The 14392-nt window shown below is 30.4% G+C and overlaps 1 protein-coding gene across 1 annotated transcript; it reads right to left on the bottom strand.

Annotated features, from left to right (window-relative positions):
• Window positions 1-10988: 10988 nt before the first annotated feature.
• Window positions 10989-12784, bottom strand: LOC120175596 (zinc finger protein CONSTANS-LIKE 4-like). The gene is made up of 2 exons (XM_039182200.1): window positions 12126-12784; window positions 10989-11975 (listed from the first exon to the last, which is right to left on the bottom strand). The coding sequence occupies exons 1-2, from the start codon at window positions 12624-12626 to the stop codon at window positions 11916-11918; spliced, it is 561 nt and encodes a 186-aa protein (XP_039038131.1). The 5' UTR covers window positions 12627-12784; the 3' UTR covers window positions 10989-11915.
• Window positions 12785-14392: the final 1608 nt, after the last annotated feature.

Genomic DNA, 14392 nt, shown 5'->3' with positions numbered 1-14392 from the left:
AACGAAGGATATCCAATTTCAGGCTCAACTTCACGACGAATGGGCCACCAACGGTTTCAACTTCACGACGAAGGGAATCGTGCACACAAGCATCATCCATCTTTAAATTGGATTTCAACTTCACGACGAAGGATATCCAACTCAAAGAAGGAGTATCTATCAAGAAAGACCTTCGAGTTGGACTACGCTCAGCTCCAAGGCACATCATTTACAGCATAACCCAAGGCTAGAAGGGTTATCTGCCATAAAAATTGTCGAGTTCGATTCCATTCAGCTCGATGACACATCAATTGCACTACTTTCCGGTTGCAGTCGAGGTTTTCAAGTCGAAAAGAGGACCTGGGTTAACCGTGCTTTAGTGACAAGCAACTATTTTCAAGCAAAAGCTATCTGTCAATGAAGATTTCTGAGTTCGATTCCGATCCAAGGTCTTTAAACCGAGAAGAAGACCGAAGGGAAACGAGAAGCCACGTGCTGATTCAAATTCTGAACTACAGCTTCAATTTCATATCATTTCAAGATGTACTCGGCTTCACGACGGAGGAGTCATCCGTAACTCAATTCAACAGGGAGTTATTGAAACATCAGAGTCAATTTTCAACTCCACCGAACGAAAAATGTGTCTTTTAATCTTTGCTCTATCCCCGTTACACGACTATGGGTAAAGAGGGGCAGCTGTCAACACACCTTTTCGTCTTACTAGGATTCAAACTCCTAAAAATATGATAGAATTTTGCTAGGATTTAAACTCCTAAAAATAGGATAGAGTTCTACTATGATTTAAACTCCTAAAGATAGGATCCACAAGCACTATAAATAGCCATTGTAACTCACTATTGTAACACACGATTTAAAGACAGGAGTTACACAAAAGGAATGCCAGAAAAATACGAGCAAAGAAAAAGTGATTTCGAGGCTATTGTAAACGATTCGAAGTAATAAAGGTGAAATCTTTTTTTTATCTTTCGTTTGTTTCTCTTTACTCTTCACTTGCATGCGTTGTTAATCGTGTTTTCTTTGGAGAACCCCAAAGATAAATATTTTAGCCGAAGACCCAGAGGGAGTTTTTTCGAAACTTTGATTTCAGATCTACGCTCCCTAAAGGCTATTTCGCAAAAACAAATTACATTTTTAGAATGAGAGTACGAAAATCTATAAAAAAAAATGAAAACTTTTTTTCCCGGGTTTAATCTTCAATGTTCTTTGACATTTACCCACTTAATTTACATTTATTTCATTTTAATCCCTTAATTAGTTTTTTTCATATATATACATACTTGCTAATTTTATTTTTAATTTATCACTTTTTTAATTTTTCTCTATTTATATACGTTATTATCAATAAATATATATTTATTTTCTTTGCATTTTTATTATTACTATTATATTTATTATTATTTTTACTATTATATTTTCCTTTTATTCTACTTATTTATATTATATATGTATATTTTTTATATTTTATTATTATTATATTTTGTTTACTTTCTCTTTCTTTTTATTATTCTTGTATTATTGCTTGTATTATTTTTATATTATTTTGTTATATATATATATATATATATATATATATATGCGTATGTTCTTTTTAAATATTTTAATTTTTATATCTATTATTAATATATATTTGGTTTTTTTTTATTTTAAGTGTTATATTTTATAATATTATACATATATTTTTCTATTAATTTTCTATATTTTTTATTATCGTTATATTATATTTATTTTCTTTTTTTATTGATATTATTGTTGTTATATATACATTTTACTATTATTATATATATATCTATATATATATATATATATATATTCTACACAAGTTAATTATATCTACATACTTTGTCCCCACCCCTCATCATTTTTTCTTCCTGTCAATTATACTTCACCAAACCTTACTTTCTTTTCTTCCTTTTTCGGTATGATTGTCTTTTTTTAACTACTTATTATCACTATTAGTATTGTTACTATATATATATATTGTAATTATCTTTATTTGGTTTTTTTTTACTATTATATGTGTATATGTTCTTTTCGTTATTTAATTTATTAATTTATATATATTTACTTTTTTATTTATTTTATATATATATATATTATTCATATTTTTGTTATTATTATTTTGTTTATTTGTTTTATTTATTTTCTTTTTCTTTTTTATATATATTTTATTATTATTTTTACTTACTATTTTATCTTTGCTTTCTTCATTTTATTATTTTACTTAATTTGTTTTCTTTTCATTTTAATTTAATTAATTAATTTCTTACCATTTTATTTAACATGACTTTTTTTACTTTCTTAAGGGTACATTTTCAATCAATCAAATGTAAGTTTTGGATCGTTATTTTACCTTTCAATTTAAACTTTCAACTTTCTTAATTAAAGACAACTTGAAATTACATAGTACCGAAAGGGCGGTTCAAGGGTGCTAATCCTTCCTTGACCATAACCGACTCCCGGATCCGACATATCACTGGTAAGACGCAGATTAGGTAAGAAATAAGGTATTCGATCAACCTACTTTTCGTAAAGTAAATGATCGGTGGCGACTCCCAATCTATTTTTCAAGTCGAAGCCCAATTCCGGGACACAACCGAAAGACGGTTGCGACAATAAACTGTCAGTTTTTATATTTTTTAATACCTAAACTTTTAATTTTTTAAAAATAATATCTAACGTTTAATTTTTATTTCATTTTAGTACCCGTCGTTAAAAGCGTAACGTGTTTAGTACCTAAATTATCAATTTGGTCCATTTTAATACATAAACTTCAATTTTTTTTCAAAACTTAGCGTTCGTTTATTAAAGTAAAGCAAAAACTAAACATTATGTATAATTTAAAAAAAATTAAAAATTTAAATACTAAAACTGATAATTTAAGTAATAAATGTGTAGTTTATCAAAAATATTAACTTAGTACAATGAAGAAAATTACATTTTAATCCCCAAAATGTTACAATTGAGTTTTGAAACCCTAAAAAAATTACATTTTGACTCCCAAATTGTCGTTAATTATGTTCACGTGTTTAGTTCCTCCAACATAAAAAGATATTTCTTTCACTGGACTCTAATGATAGTGTGTTGATATTTTTGTTATAAAAATCTAAACTTCCATTTGAATTTGATTTCAATTATTTTTTTTAGTTTTTCTTGAAGTACAAATTTTATCTTTTTCTTTTAATAATAGCATATACATACCTTATAAATATAACTATTTAAATTAAAAAAATAAAAAAATAACTCTCACTTTAACCACTAAATTCAATTAATTCAATTAATGAATTTTAATTTTAATTTATTTTATTTGATTACTGCATAATTATTTTTATTAAAAATATTCTAGATAATTTTGAATTTGATTATATATTATATATTATATATTTGTATATGATATCTTATAAATTTTATCTATTTTTAATAATATTCTAAAATAAAATGCTATATTATAATAATATATAAAATTTAGGGTAAAGTACATAAATTGTTCCCTAACTATAGGATATTGTTTTATTAAGTCCCTCAACTATTAAAAGTTACACAATGATCCTCTAACTATAGGGAGTTTCTTTGTTGAGTCCATCCACTATTAAAAGTTATAAAATGGTCACATGATTATTCATGATGTTCCAACATATCCTTTTTGGTTTAAAAATTTAACAACAATCTGAGTTATATGTTAACCGTCTGATTAAGATATGATAAAATCTGATCTCATAATCTTAAACTAATATCATATCACTGTCAGCATGTCAATGTCTAAGTTAGATGGTCGTTAATTTTTTAATAGAAAATGTTGAGTTTGGATCATAATGAATAGTCGAGTGACCATTTTGTAACTTTTAATAGTCGAGGGACTCAACAAAGTAACTCCCTATAGTTGACGACCATTTTGTAAATTTTTAATAGTCAAGGGATAGTAAAATATTATCCTATAATCAGGGGACCATTTGTGTACTTCACCCTAAAATATATACATAATATAGTTAATATATTATTTTTTAAATAAAGGAGTAAAATTGACCAAATTGATTATGGATTATTTCATCAACCGAGAATGGCCCAAAAGAATGGAAGAAAAAATAACACAAATGAAAGCCCAACTAGCACTAAATCTTGGCTTTTTTGGCCGACATGGGCATTAGAATAATAATTTAGAAATTTATCCATCATCCAATATTATTTAGGGATTTACGGCATTTGATATAATGTCGGGCGAATTCGTTATCTCAAGTTGACGAGTTCAATAAAATATTATTTTTTAATGGATTCAGATGAGTGGGTCATATCGTATTATCTCTTATTCGATTCAATATCTTATTTGTCATCTTCGGCTGCCATTTCATTTTTCTCGTCTGCCCTTATAGAGGCCACCAGTAGGCTGGGAAAGAGTTTGAATCTTCTTAAATGCCATTGTTTCTCTAAATGAAAATTGTGGCTAGGAATTGTAGGGAATCAAGTTCCTCTGATTTGAAGAAAAACAATGATATTTACTGCTGGTGACATTTCTTCTTTCCTTTAACTTACATCGGTACATTCAAGCAGCTTTGAACCCTTTATTCAACTGTTTTTTTTTTTTACAAAGATAAGACTTTTTACTTCTTAATGGGATAACTTAGATGTAGAGGATTATTGTTCTGATATTCATATTATTTTGTGTTCGGACTTCAGCTGACAACAATGTTTAACTACCGACACTTCATAATAAGGTGCTTATGTGCTTGTTGATCTGATTTCTTTGTAATAATCATGTTTCTTGAAGTATATATGATGTCATTTTTTGGTCAGTTTCCATGGATTATCATTTTTTACCTTTGATGTAATGTTTTCTGTGCAGTGGCCCATCCAGATTTGACTGGGATCATAATGCTCAAGCTTGGGTTTATCGGCGAACTAAAGCAAATTTGTTGAAACTCTTGGAAAGTGAGTTGGAGCAACTTTGTGGTAAACCAGTCAGTCTTTCGTAGACTGTTGTAGATCCTATGATCACATAATGTCGACCTTCGAAGCTTATTTCACAACTAGAGTAGTTTGCCTTGATTTTCTTCAGCAAACCATATCTCAAGATTCTTAAACCCCTTCATGGGATGTCCTTGTACCATTAAAGCCAGTCTCCAATAAATTATGGTTCAACAGTATGTTAAGAACCCAGATTTCTTTTTCACCTAACTTCCATTGTTTTAGAAACACCCCTGCCGTGGAGGCTGAACCTTGATGACTGGTATGGAACATCCGTTGTACTCGTTTTACGTGCTACTCTGTTTACAGATCAGCTGCAAAGAAAACAGCAAACAATTGATCCCAAAGTATTGTGTGATGTTCAAAGATTGTAGTTTCTCTTGAGAATGTGCATGTCATTGTTCTTGCAACGGGTCGCTGGATGAAGTAACCCGAGCAACTTTATCGATGTCCAACCACCAAAGAAAATAGGCATAGAGACATATTAGTCCAGGTATTATGATTTGTAGACTCGAATGGTCTGAACAATTAGGTAAAAGACTTGATGGGACACCTTTGCTAGTTCATGTCATGAAAAATCGGGCATTATTGATGCAGTCTAGGAAAGCTATTTGTCTCCACCTTATCAGATGGGTGAAGATACGGCAGGTATACAATGTATATTTAGTGCTTAATTGACGGTCCATTTGATGCTTGTGCCAATGATGCATAAAGCAAAGTTTAACCCTAATGTCCTGCTTTGGAAATTATAGTTATACCTGTAATAGACCAACCAACATCCACTTCTCTTCTAGAATGAAGGGCTAAATTTAATCAACTGCTATGCCCCAAATATGTCCACAGTGATGTGGAGAATAGGTTCTAATGTCCAAAGTCAATAAGTTATCGCACGGTTTCAATACTTGGTTGACACTTAATTAAATCATATAATAAAGTGGATTAAATTTTAATTTGATTAACATTGTTGCTGTTACAATATTTTTAGTACGTTTAAGCTCGAAATATCAAATTATTTACGTTGATTCAAAAATTGAATAATTTAAAATTTACTTCTTTTTATTGTTTTAGACAATATTAAACTGTTTGATTTTATTTGAATATATTAAATAATCTCATCTGATTTCCTCTGTACCTCCCGAGTTACAACAAATACATGTGGACTTTAACATCAAAATACGGTCCAAGATCACAACTTGGACGTCACATTTAATTATTTATTCCGGTTTGACGTGTTGGATGTGATATATCTCCCAACTCTCCCTTTTTCCATCGTCGTAATTCATTGAATCCAAAGATATCTTACATTTTCATTGACAAATGACAGAATTTGGTGACATTCTAATTAGAGTAAATCATATTGGTATTAATTGAGTTTTACTTTTACTCTTATTTTACTCACCTTATTTTTTATTTTTCTAATACGGATTGAATCATTTTTACTTAAGGTGTCGTTATCTCTCTAACGTTGTGATGATGTGTCATATTATTATTATTATTTAATATAAAGGGTAAATTGCATTGTTAATTACTGAATTTTACTCTCTTTCCTATTTTGTTCTTCCAATTATAAAATAAAAAAATAAAAGGTGGTCGGATGTCATCGCTAGTCATCGTTGATTGTCATGGATAGTGGTCGTTCGATTTCAAATTTCATGAGTCGTTTCGCTTCGACATTTTGAGTATGAATCTGACCTTCATTTTGTCGGAACCTGCTCCGAAGTCCACAGATTGAAGATTGAAAGTGAGGAAATTGATTCATTTCAGTCAATATTCACAAATATTTGACATTTTTCAGTGAAACAATCACCAAATTCGTAAGCAACCCATGCATTTTGAGGCCGAACTATCACCTCAACAACGGTAGACAATGACCGAAATGAAAAATGAGATTGTGGCTGCAAGCGGCAACCGATAACCTTATTTGCAAAGTAAAGAGAAAATGGGAAGAAAGAAGATGATTCGAAATGACGTCGTTTTGGTGTATATTTGAGTTTTTCAAAACGACGTCGTTTTGATGCTTGTGTCATGTCATAACACCGTTAAAAGGTTAACGACAGAGTGATCAAAATGATTCAGTCTGTAAAGTCCAGTGAGCAAATTAAAAAAATTAAAAGTACGATGAGTAAAATATGAGAGAGAATAAAGTTCAATGCAGAACTGTGCAATTTACTTTTCTAATTATTTACTGTGCACTTTTTCATTTTTTATTATTCTCCCGATTCTGAAGCCCTGACTAATACAAATCAATTTATATTGCACATCTGATTTTGATGGGTGAATCTTCCAACAATTTTTTTTAAATATATAAAATTTCAAACTCGAGACATGCTTAAATAATATCGAATTTCTAACCACTTTAACCGAAAGTTGATATTACACCATGTACTTTTGCTACACAAAGTAGGGTAAACATGGCGAGGGTGGAAAAAGGTGACGGGATGACTTGCTTCGACCTGACGTTGATAGTACGTTTTGTTTCATAAAGATTTTTTTTCTATTAAATAATTATAAAATTTTGAACTCATTAAATAACTCAATAGTAAATTAGAGAATTATTTTTTTAGAAGTTTTAAATCTAAATAATGTATATATTATTAAATATTATTAATGATTATAAAATGTTTTAAATAAATAACATTTTATAATATTAAAAATTATTAAAATGAAAAGAAAACAATGACCAATGGTGCCAAAGATGAAAAAAAAGGAAAAATAACATGGCCCAAAATCGCGATTTACACATTTTTTTCATTTTAGTCCTTGGCAAAATTAAATTTTTTACATTCTGTTTTGATCCTTGATATTTAGATTGTTGATAATTTTTCATAATTTTAACGACATCATCGACAATTGATTATAATTTTAGAATGTCAATTTATTATTGAATAGAAATATAATTCGTGAAAATCATTAGTACTTAGAGATGAATTTAACAACTACTATTTAAAATAATTGATTTTCAAAGATCTGTATTTCTTATTATTTCCTTAAATAAAGCAGTTTTATCCATGAACAGCTTCCATTTCGAGTTTTAGAATATTATAAAGTTATACATCTGCCATCATCAAGTTAGCCGACTCTTATTTTTATATGTAATGGGGTAATAGGGACGTAAGATAGTAGATTGCCCCCAACGTCAGGTTGAGAGTAGTTTCCGTAGGAGATCTCCGAATTATGAAATACCCTCCGTAAGACTCGATCCCACGACCCAAAAAAAAGACCCTTGTACTCTACCAACTGAACTAAAACTAAACTACAAGACAGGACCCCGTCACTCAAAAGCTACAACCATAGTCAACCGGTGAATTGTACATAGAACAACCCAGAAAACTATATACACGTGTATACATTGGATGAATTTGGTGACGGGATTTACGGGCTAATTGAAAATTTTAAAAAATTTAAAGATTTAAATTAAATTTTTTGAAGGTTTTAGTTTCTCCTAAAAATATTAGGGTTTATTTATTTATTTACATTTTTATAGTCTTGATGAGATTTTTTTAAATTATGGGAGTGGGTTTAATTAAAAATATTAAAAAATTAAAATTTAATCTGATTTTTTAAAAAGTTTTAGGGATTCAAATTATTTTTTAAAATTTAAGGGTCTAAATTATAATTTTTAAAATTTTGAGGGCTATGACTCCTCTAGTTTAGCTTGTGTTTCGCCATTGCATGTATATTAAAAATAACTAATAATTTTGTATTAAGAGATAAATTTATAAAAATTTAAAATGAATTAAAATAAAATATAAAAATATCTAACTAGATCAAAGAAGGGATGGTCGTCTTCTGAAATTTTCTAAATCCGATATATTTTAGATATTCCATTTGTATTTTCTATTAAAATTATATTTTTCATCTTTTTAAAACTTTATAATTTTTTACGTCTATAAATTCACACCCTAACCAACAATCTTGTGTTCGTTAATCCTCAATGAAACACCCTTCATAATAACTCACGGTTGTTGAGAAGATCTTTTAAGTGACGCTCAACCACCGCCACAAAACTCCCACACACCCCGGCGAATCTCCGCCACTCGATCCTCTTTATTTTCATCCCAACTGGACCCTATACAATTTAATAAAGGAAGCCTAATGTCTTTGATTAGTCTAATCGGGTGATTAGAGCAGCTAACGAGCTTTTTCTTGACCATATTTTATGTGGGCTGATGATTGTTATTTAATTGGTAATTGGGAAATTAAATGAAAACTGCTTCCACCAACTGATGTTGGTGGTAGGGCTGCGCAACGAAATTGAGAAAATCGAAAAATCAATATAAATCGAATAAAATGATTCGGTTCGATTTGATTTTATACGATTTGGTTTTCGGGTTGATTTAAAGTCTCAATTTTATTGATTCGGTTCGATTCAGATTTTTCACATGGAACCCATTTGTTCTATATTGAACCGAATAGAGAATTTAAAAAAAATTATAGTTTCAAGTGAATTTTTCATTGAAAAACCGATAAATCGAACCGAAAAAACCGAATCGTTAAAAAAATCAAATCGAACCAAAAAAATCGGTTTCACATAATATGGTTTTTTAATCATTCGATTTCGGTTTAAATTCTAAAAATCAGTTTATTTCGGTTCGATTCAATTTTTAATAAAAATTCGAACGGAACCGAATACACACTTAGTTGGTGGGCGGCTGTAATCTCAACTGCATTTGCACCCAAAGAAAGAACAAAAATATACAAATCCATTTGTTTATTTATTGCGTTGAATTCATAGTGGTGCTGGACCATATCATATCATCAGCTCCCCAGATATTTTGCCTATAAATTATTAAACTAACATGGAATATCTTCTCCCTGCCACATGTTTCAATAGAAACTTGAACAAAAGTTGACAAACACATGCCAACAAGTAAGAGAACTAATTCCCTAAAAACCCATGCCAACAAGTAACAGGTATCTATATTAACCTTGGGTTCAGGTGAAATTGTCATGATAATAACTTCTAGATGATATATGGAAAAATTAGATTATTTAGGTTGTTGAAAATTTTATTTACTAAAATAGAGAGCTTCTTATAATATCGATTTAAAGATGTGCAAACTATTTATAATGTATTTTACAAGACGTTTGAAAGATATAACGTCTTTTCTTTATTATATACAGTGAAAACGTTAAGTATAACAAAATTACAAATCATAAGACACTGAATGATTCAACTAGTCAACATGTATTTCAACTAGTTTCAATAAATAAATTCCCTAATATTTTAAATAAGTCGATCTTTTTTTCCTACCACATTATATAAGAATTTTATCACATTATCTTTTAACAAAATTAATAATTTAAATCATGATATTTGTAAATATAATAAATTAAATTAAGGGAATTATTATTATATTAAACTTACATTAAATATTTATAATATATTATCTGAATTAATCGGTTAATAAATTAATTATCAATAATCATATTAAAAATATTGAATTAATTATATTTTAATAAATTGCGAATAAACAAAGAAAAGCTGACAGCAATGTTAAGAATGATTGTTAAGTGATTACTTGAGTTAAATTCAATTATAACTATCGTCAATATATCATATAAAAATACAAACTAAATATATTTAACCGTTCAATTTTTTTATTTATGAATGCGGTTTTTTTTAAATAATATGTACAATTAAAAAAAGATAGCTATAACATAATATATAAATATATTTTTCAACTGCAAGACTAATACTAGAAAATGTCATTTAATCAAGTAGTAAATCTATTATGGGCGTCAAGATCAAGTACGTCTCAATATTTTGAAAACATAATTAAATTAAATTTAAAATATTAAGAGAGAAAAAATAATACATACATTTGTTTTAAGAAAATAAAATATTGATTTTTTTTAAAAAAAAATTATAGATTCGCCACTGAATCTGATATATTTATTTATGCATTAGCTTATGCCACTTAAAGAAAAAAAAATTGGAAGGGAAAAGCAAAACTAAAATCTCCAAGAAACATGAATGTTTTTACCTACACGATTGTTTCAAAGGTAGATTCGAAGAAACAGGAGGAGCAATCTGATTGGAAATCTTTGGCAAATGGATACACAGTCCAGTTTGGGATGCTAACTGCAGTGGGACAATCAGCCACCCAAACGGACCAAGCCGATGACATTGATCTCTCGACCCAGTTGCAACCACCATCCTATATTGACCAAAGCTCTGTCACAAAAATGACCCACGCACTAGGTGGTACCTCAACTTGCTACGACAAACACTCAAAAGACGTGTGGGGGCACATGAGATGAAAATGTTCAACATTTTAGGCAATAACACGAGTACATGCACCACACTCATGGCCCAACTCGCTTGTTTAGACAGAAGAAGATGCGGTGCAAAGTGATTGACACGCACAATTCTGTCCATGCTTAAAATATATTTCTGAAAAGAAAAGTCGAATTGGTAATTGGTATACGTGCCTTGTGATTGTTCATGGCATTTCACTGACGAATTCTGACGCCCACAGGACTGGTGAAACGGTGGATAATGGATAGCCAGGCAGCCTTATTATTGGATGTCGTTCAACGAATCAAGTACAGACCCTTTATCTGCAACGCCACTACTTGTTGAGCAAGTCCTTCAGGCTGCTATAACGTAAATATTACTCGGAAGCCAAAGACAACATTTTGTTTAAGTAATTAGCACTCTTAAATTTCTTGGATTATTAGTACAATCAAACCCACACTACAGGCCTACACATGGTGTCAACATTCCTATCTACGACTATAGTTAGAATGGGTTAGAGAATCAGAAATAGCACGCCAAAACCAACTCAAATCGGACGGCTAAGATATTACAATTTCTAACAAATTTTAAGGTTCTTAACTGGATTTTCTCACGCACTAAGCCTTTTTCTCCTAATGACTCTCTACTCAATCGTGCCTTTCGGACTGAAACTGCACTGTTCCATCCGGATTGAACTGTTGTTCTTTCGATAACGGCTTCATCCTCTTTTGATCTGCAAGTCGTACCTCCGTTTAGGAGATACACGATCTGGATCGTCCTGTTGAACAATAATGAAAAGAATTATTAGCTCTTGATTTGATGAAAGAGATTAAACGATCTGAATAAGAAAAAGGAAAATAAATTAAAATGAGAGACGACGGGAAACCAAGATGTAAAGAATTGAACAGAGATCAAAAGAGAAACAAACCTGAGAGTGAAGATCTGGAGCATTTCCTCTCGACCTTTTTAACGAATACAAATTTGTTGATCTAGATACTTCTCTTTCACCAGTGGAATTATCTCCGCTACTAGAAGAACTGGACGCCGGCGGAGATGTATTTGCTACTGCTGACCAGGGCACCACCTGATTATCGCCGTCCTCAACGTCCTCATCGGAATCATCACTTTCAACGTCATCTCCTTCATCGTCGTCGTTGCGAACGCCGTCATCGTCATTCTCTCCTTCGCTCTCTTCTCGATCGCCGCCATTAACGCACATCTCGCAGACGGAGACCGTGTGACCGAGCCTGGAACCAGTGGCTCTCCATGGAGTGAGAGACTGGCAGGCGTGACAGAGAAGACGCCTCACGTGCCTCGCCACGAGGAAGTTGGCTCCGTGGACTACAGCGTCGCAGTCCCAGCACAGACTGGCTTTATCCGATTCACAATACGTCGCCGCCGCCGCCTTGCAGAGCTCACAGCTCTTCATCTCCTTCCCTCGTTCAACCAAATCACAAAAGATATTTTCCCTCAATTCACCAGCGAATTTCCTTTCGTATTCTCGAGAGAATTTCTTACGTTTATATTTTCTAATCTTCTCTCTCCCTCGTGTATTGCAGAGAAAGGCCGATTGAGAGAGAGAAGGGAGAGAAGAATAAATTTAAAACTAAACAACTTGCCGTGGGATATAAGAACAGCCTTACCTTTTGCTCTAAATTACAAGTTTGCCTTTGCAATTAACCAACCACACCCCACTACTCGCGTGATATTTTACCGTTAGTGTTAATGAAACAGAATTAATTAATTAACTAATTCCCTAATTTTAAGTGGATATAGATAAACTAAATGAATTGTATTTTGAACCGTGGACATTAGATTTATATTAAGATTAAAAAAATATAAATTAAATAAAATCGAATAGGGGTAAAGTTGTAAATTGAGAAAAGATAAAGAGAAAAAGAAATATGATCTTGCTAGTCTAGGTTTTCTTGTGCGTATAAGAAGTGGAATTACAAAGAGTGTGGCACCACGTATTGCCAGGTTCGTAGATGTGAGAGCAATAACTTGTATGGTGTAACGTATCGGAACGCTTTAGATTTCGGCTCTGTTTACTCTATCAGTTGCAATTTGCTTTGGGAAGGAAATGAAGTTTTTTTTATTTTTTTAAAAAAAATATTTTAGGGAAAATGACATATTTAGTCACTTATATGTTCCCTTAATTCTTTTTTATTATTAAATCACTATTTTTTAAATTATACTTAAAGTTATTTCTTGTTTACATTTAATTATATTTATTAAAAAATAATTATGATTTTAATATATCATCATAAGATAACATTACTAGAATAATCCCGGAGAAAAAACGCAAACAACAGCAACAAAACAAAGCCTTTTGCCAATGGGTCAGATTTGGGATTAAAAATTTAGACTTTATTTTTTTAGGGTTAATTACATGTTGATCACATATTCTTATATTTTGTCCACTTTTCTTTACTGATTTCAAAAAACATAAAATATGATCACTTTCGTTTTTATTTAATTAGGATGTGGTCACCACGAGTTAAATGCCGTTAAATATTTTGGTATAATCACACTTTTGATCACTGCTATTTATAATTCTCTCAATTTAATTCTACTTTTAATTAATTAAAATAAATTGAATCCTCTATTCGAATCATGCCATGTGTCATTGGTACCACATGTTATTGGTACCACATATTGTGTCACGTGTCACCATTCAATTGTAAGACTAACTTTTCAAAGTATTGGTGAAAACTAAATATATTAAATTAAAATAAAGTTAGTTCTCAAAATCGAATGGTGCGTGACACCAGTGACACGTGACATCATTTGATTCGAGGATTAAATTAATTTTAATTTATTTAAAATATAACTAAATTGAGAGAATATATAAATAACTGGGACCAAATGTGTGATTATACCAAAATACCACGTCACCTAGTATGTTAACTATTAATGACAATTAACTCATGGTGATCACGTCTTAATTTAATAAAAACGAAAGTGATAACATCTTCATTAAATATAAACGAAAATGACCATATATTATGTTTTTTTTAAATAAATGAGTAGAAATGAACAAAATATAAAGATAAGTGATAAATCGTGTAGTTAACCTTATTTTTAATATAATTATACAAATATAATGTATTTAAAAAATATTGTAATCGCATTAAAAAAAATAAACATTGTATTTATACAATTTATGAGTATTATTTTTTCTCTTTTAGTTTT

This window comes from Hibiscus syriacus, unplaced genomic scaffold (genome assembly GCF_006381635.1).
Source record: "Hibiscus syriacus cultivar Baekdansim isolate YM2019G1 unplaced genomic scaffold, ASM638163v2 tig00112206_pilon, whole genome shotgun sequence".
Lineage (NCBI taxonomy): Eukaryota > Viridiplantae > Streptophyta > Magnoliopsida > Malvales > Malvaceae > Hibiscus > Hibiscus syriacus.
Note: the sequence above shows the minus strand (reverse complement) of the source record. Positions and strands in the feature narration are given on the sequence as shown.

Coding starts and splice junctions, on each gene's coding strand:
- LOC120175596 (XM_039182200.1), bottom strand. CDS start 12,626: ATGAAGAGCTGTGAGCTCTGCAAGGCGGCGGCGGCGACGTATTGTGAA. Junction 11,976..12,125: donor CTCCAGATCTTCACTCTCAG/GTTTGTTTCTCT, acceptor ATTGTTCAACAG/GACGATCCAGATCGTGTATC.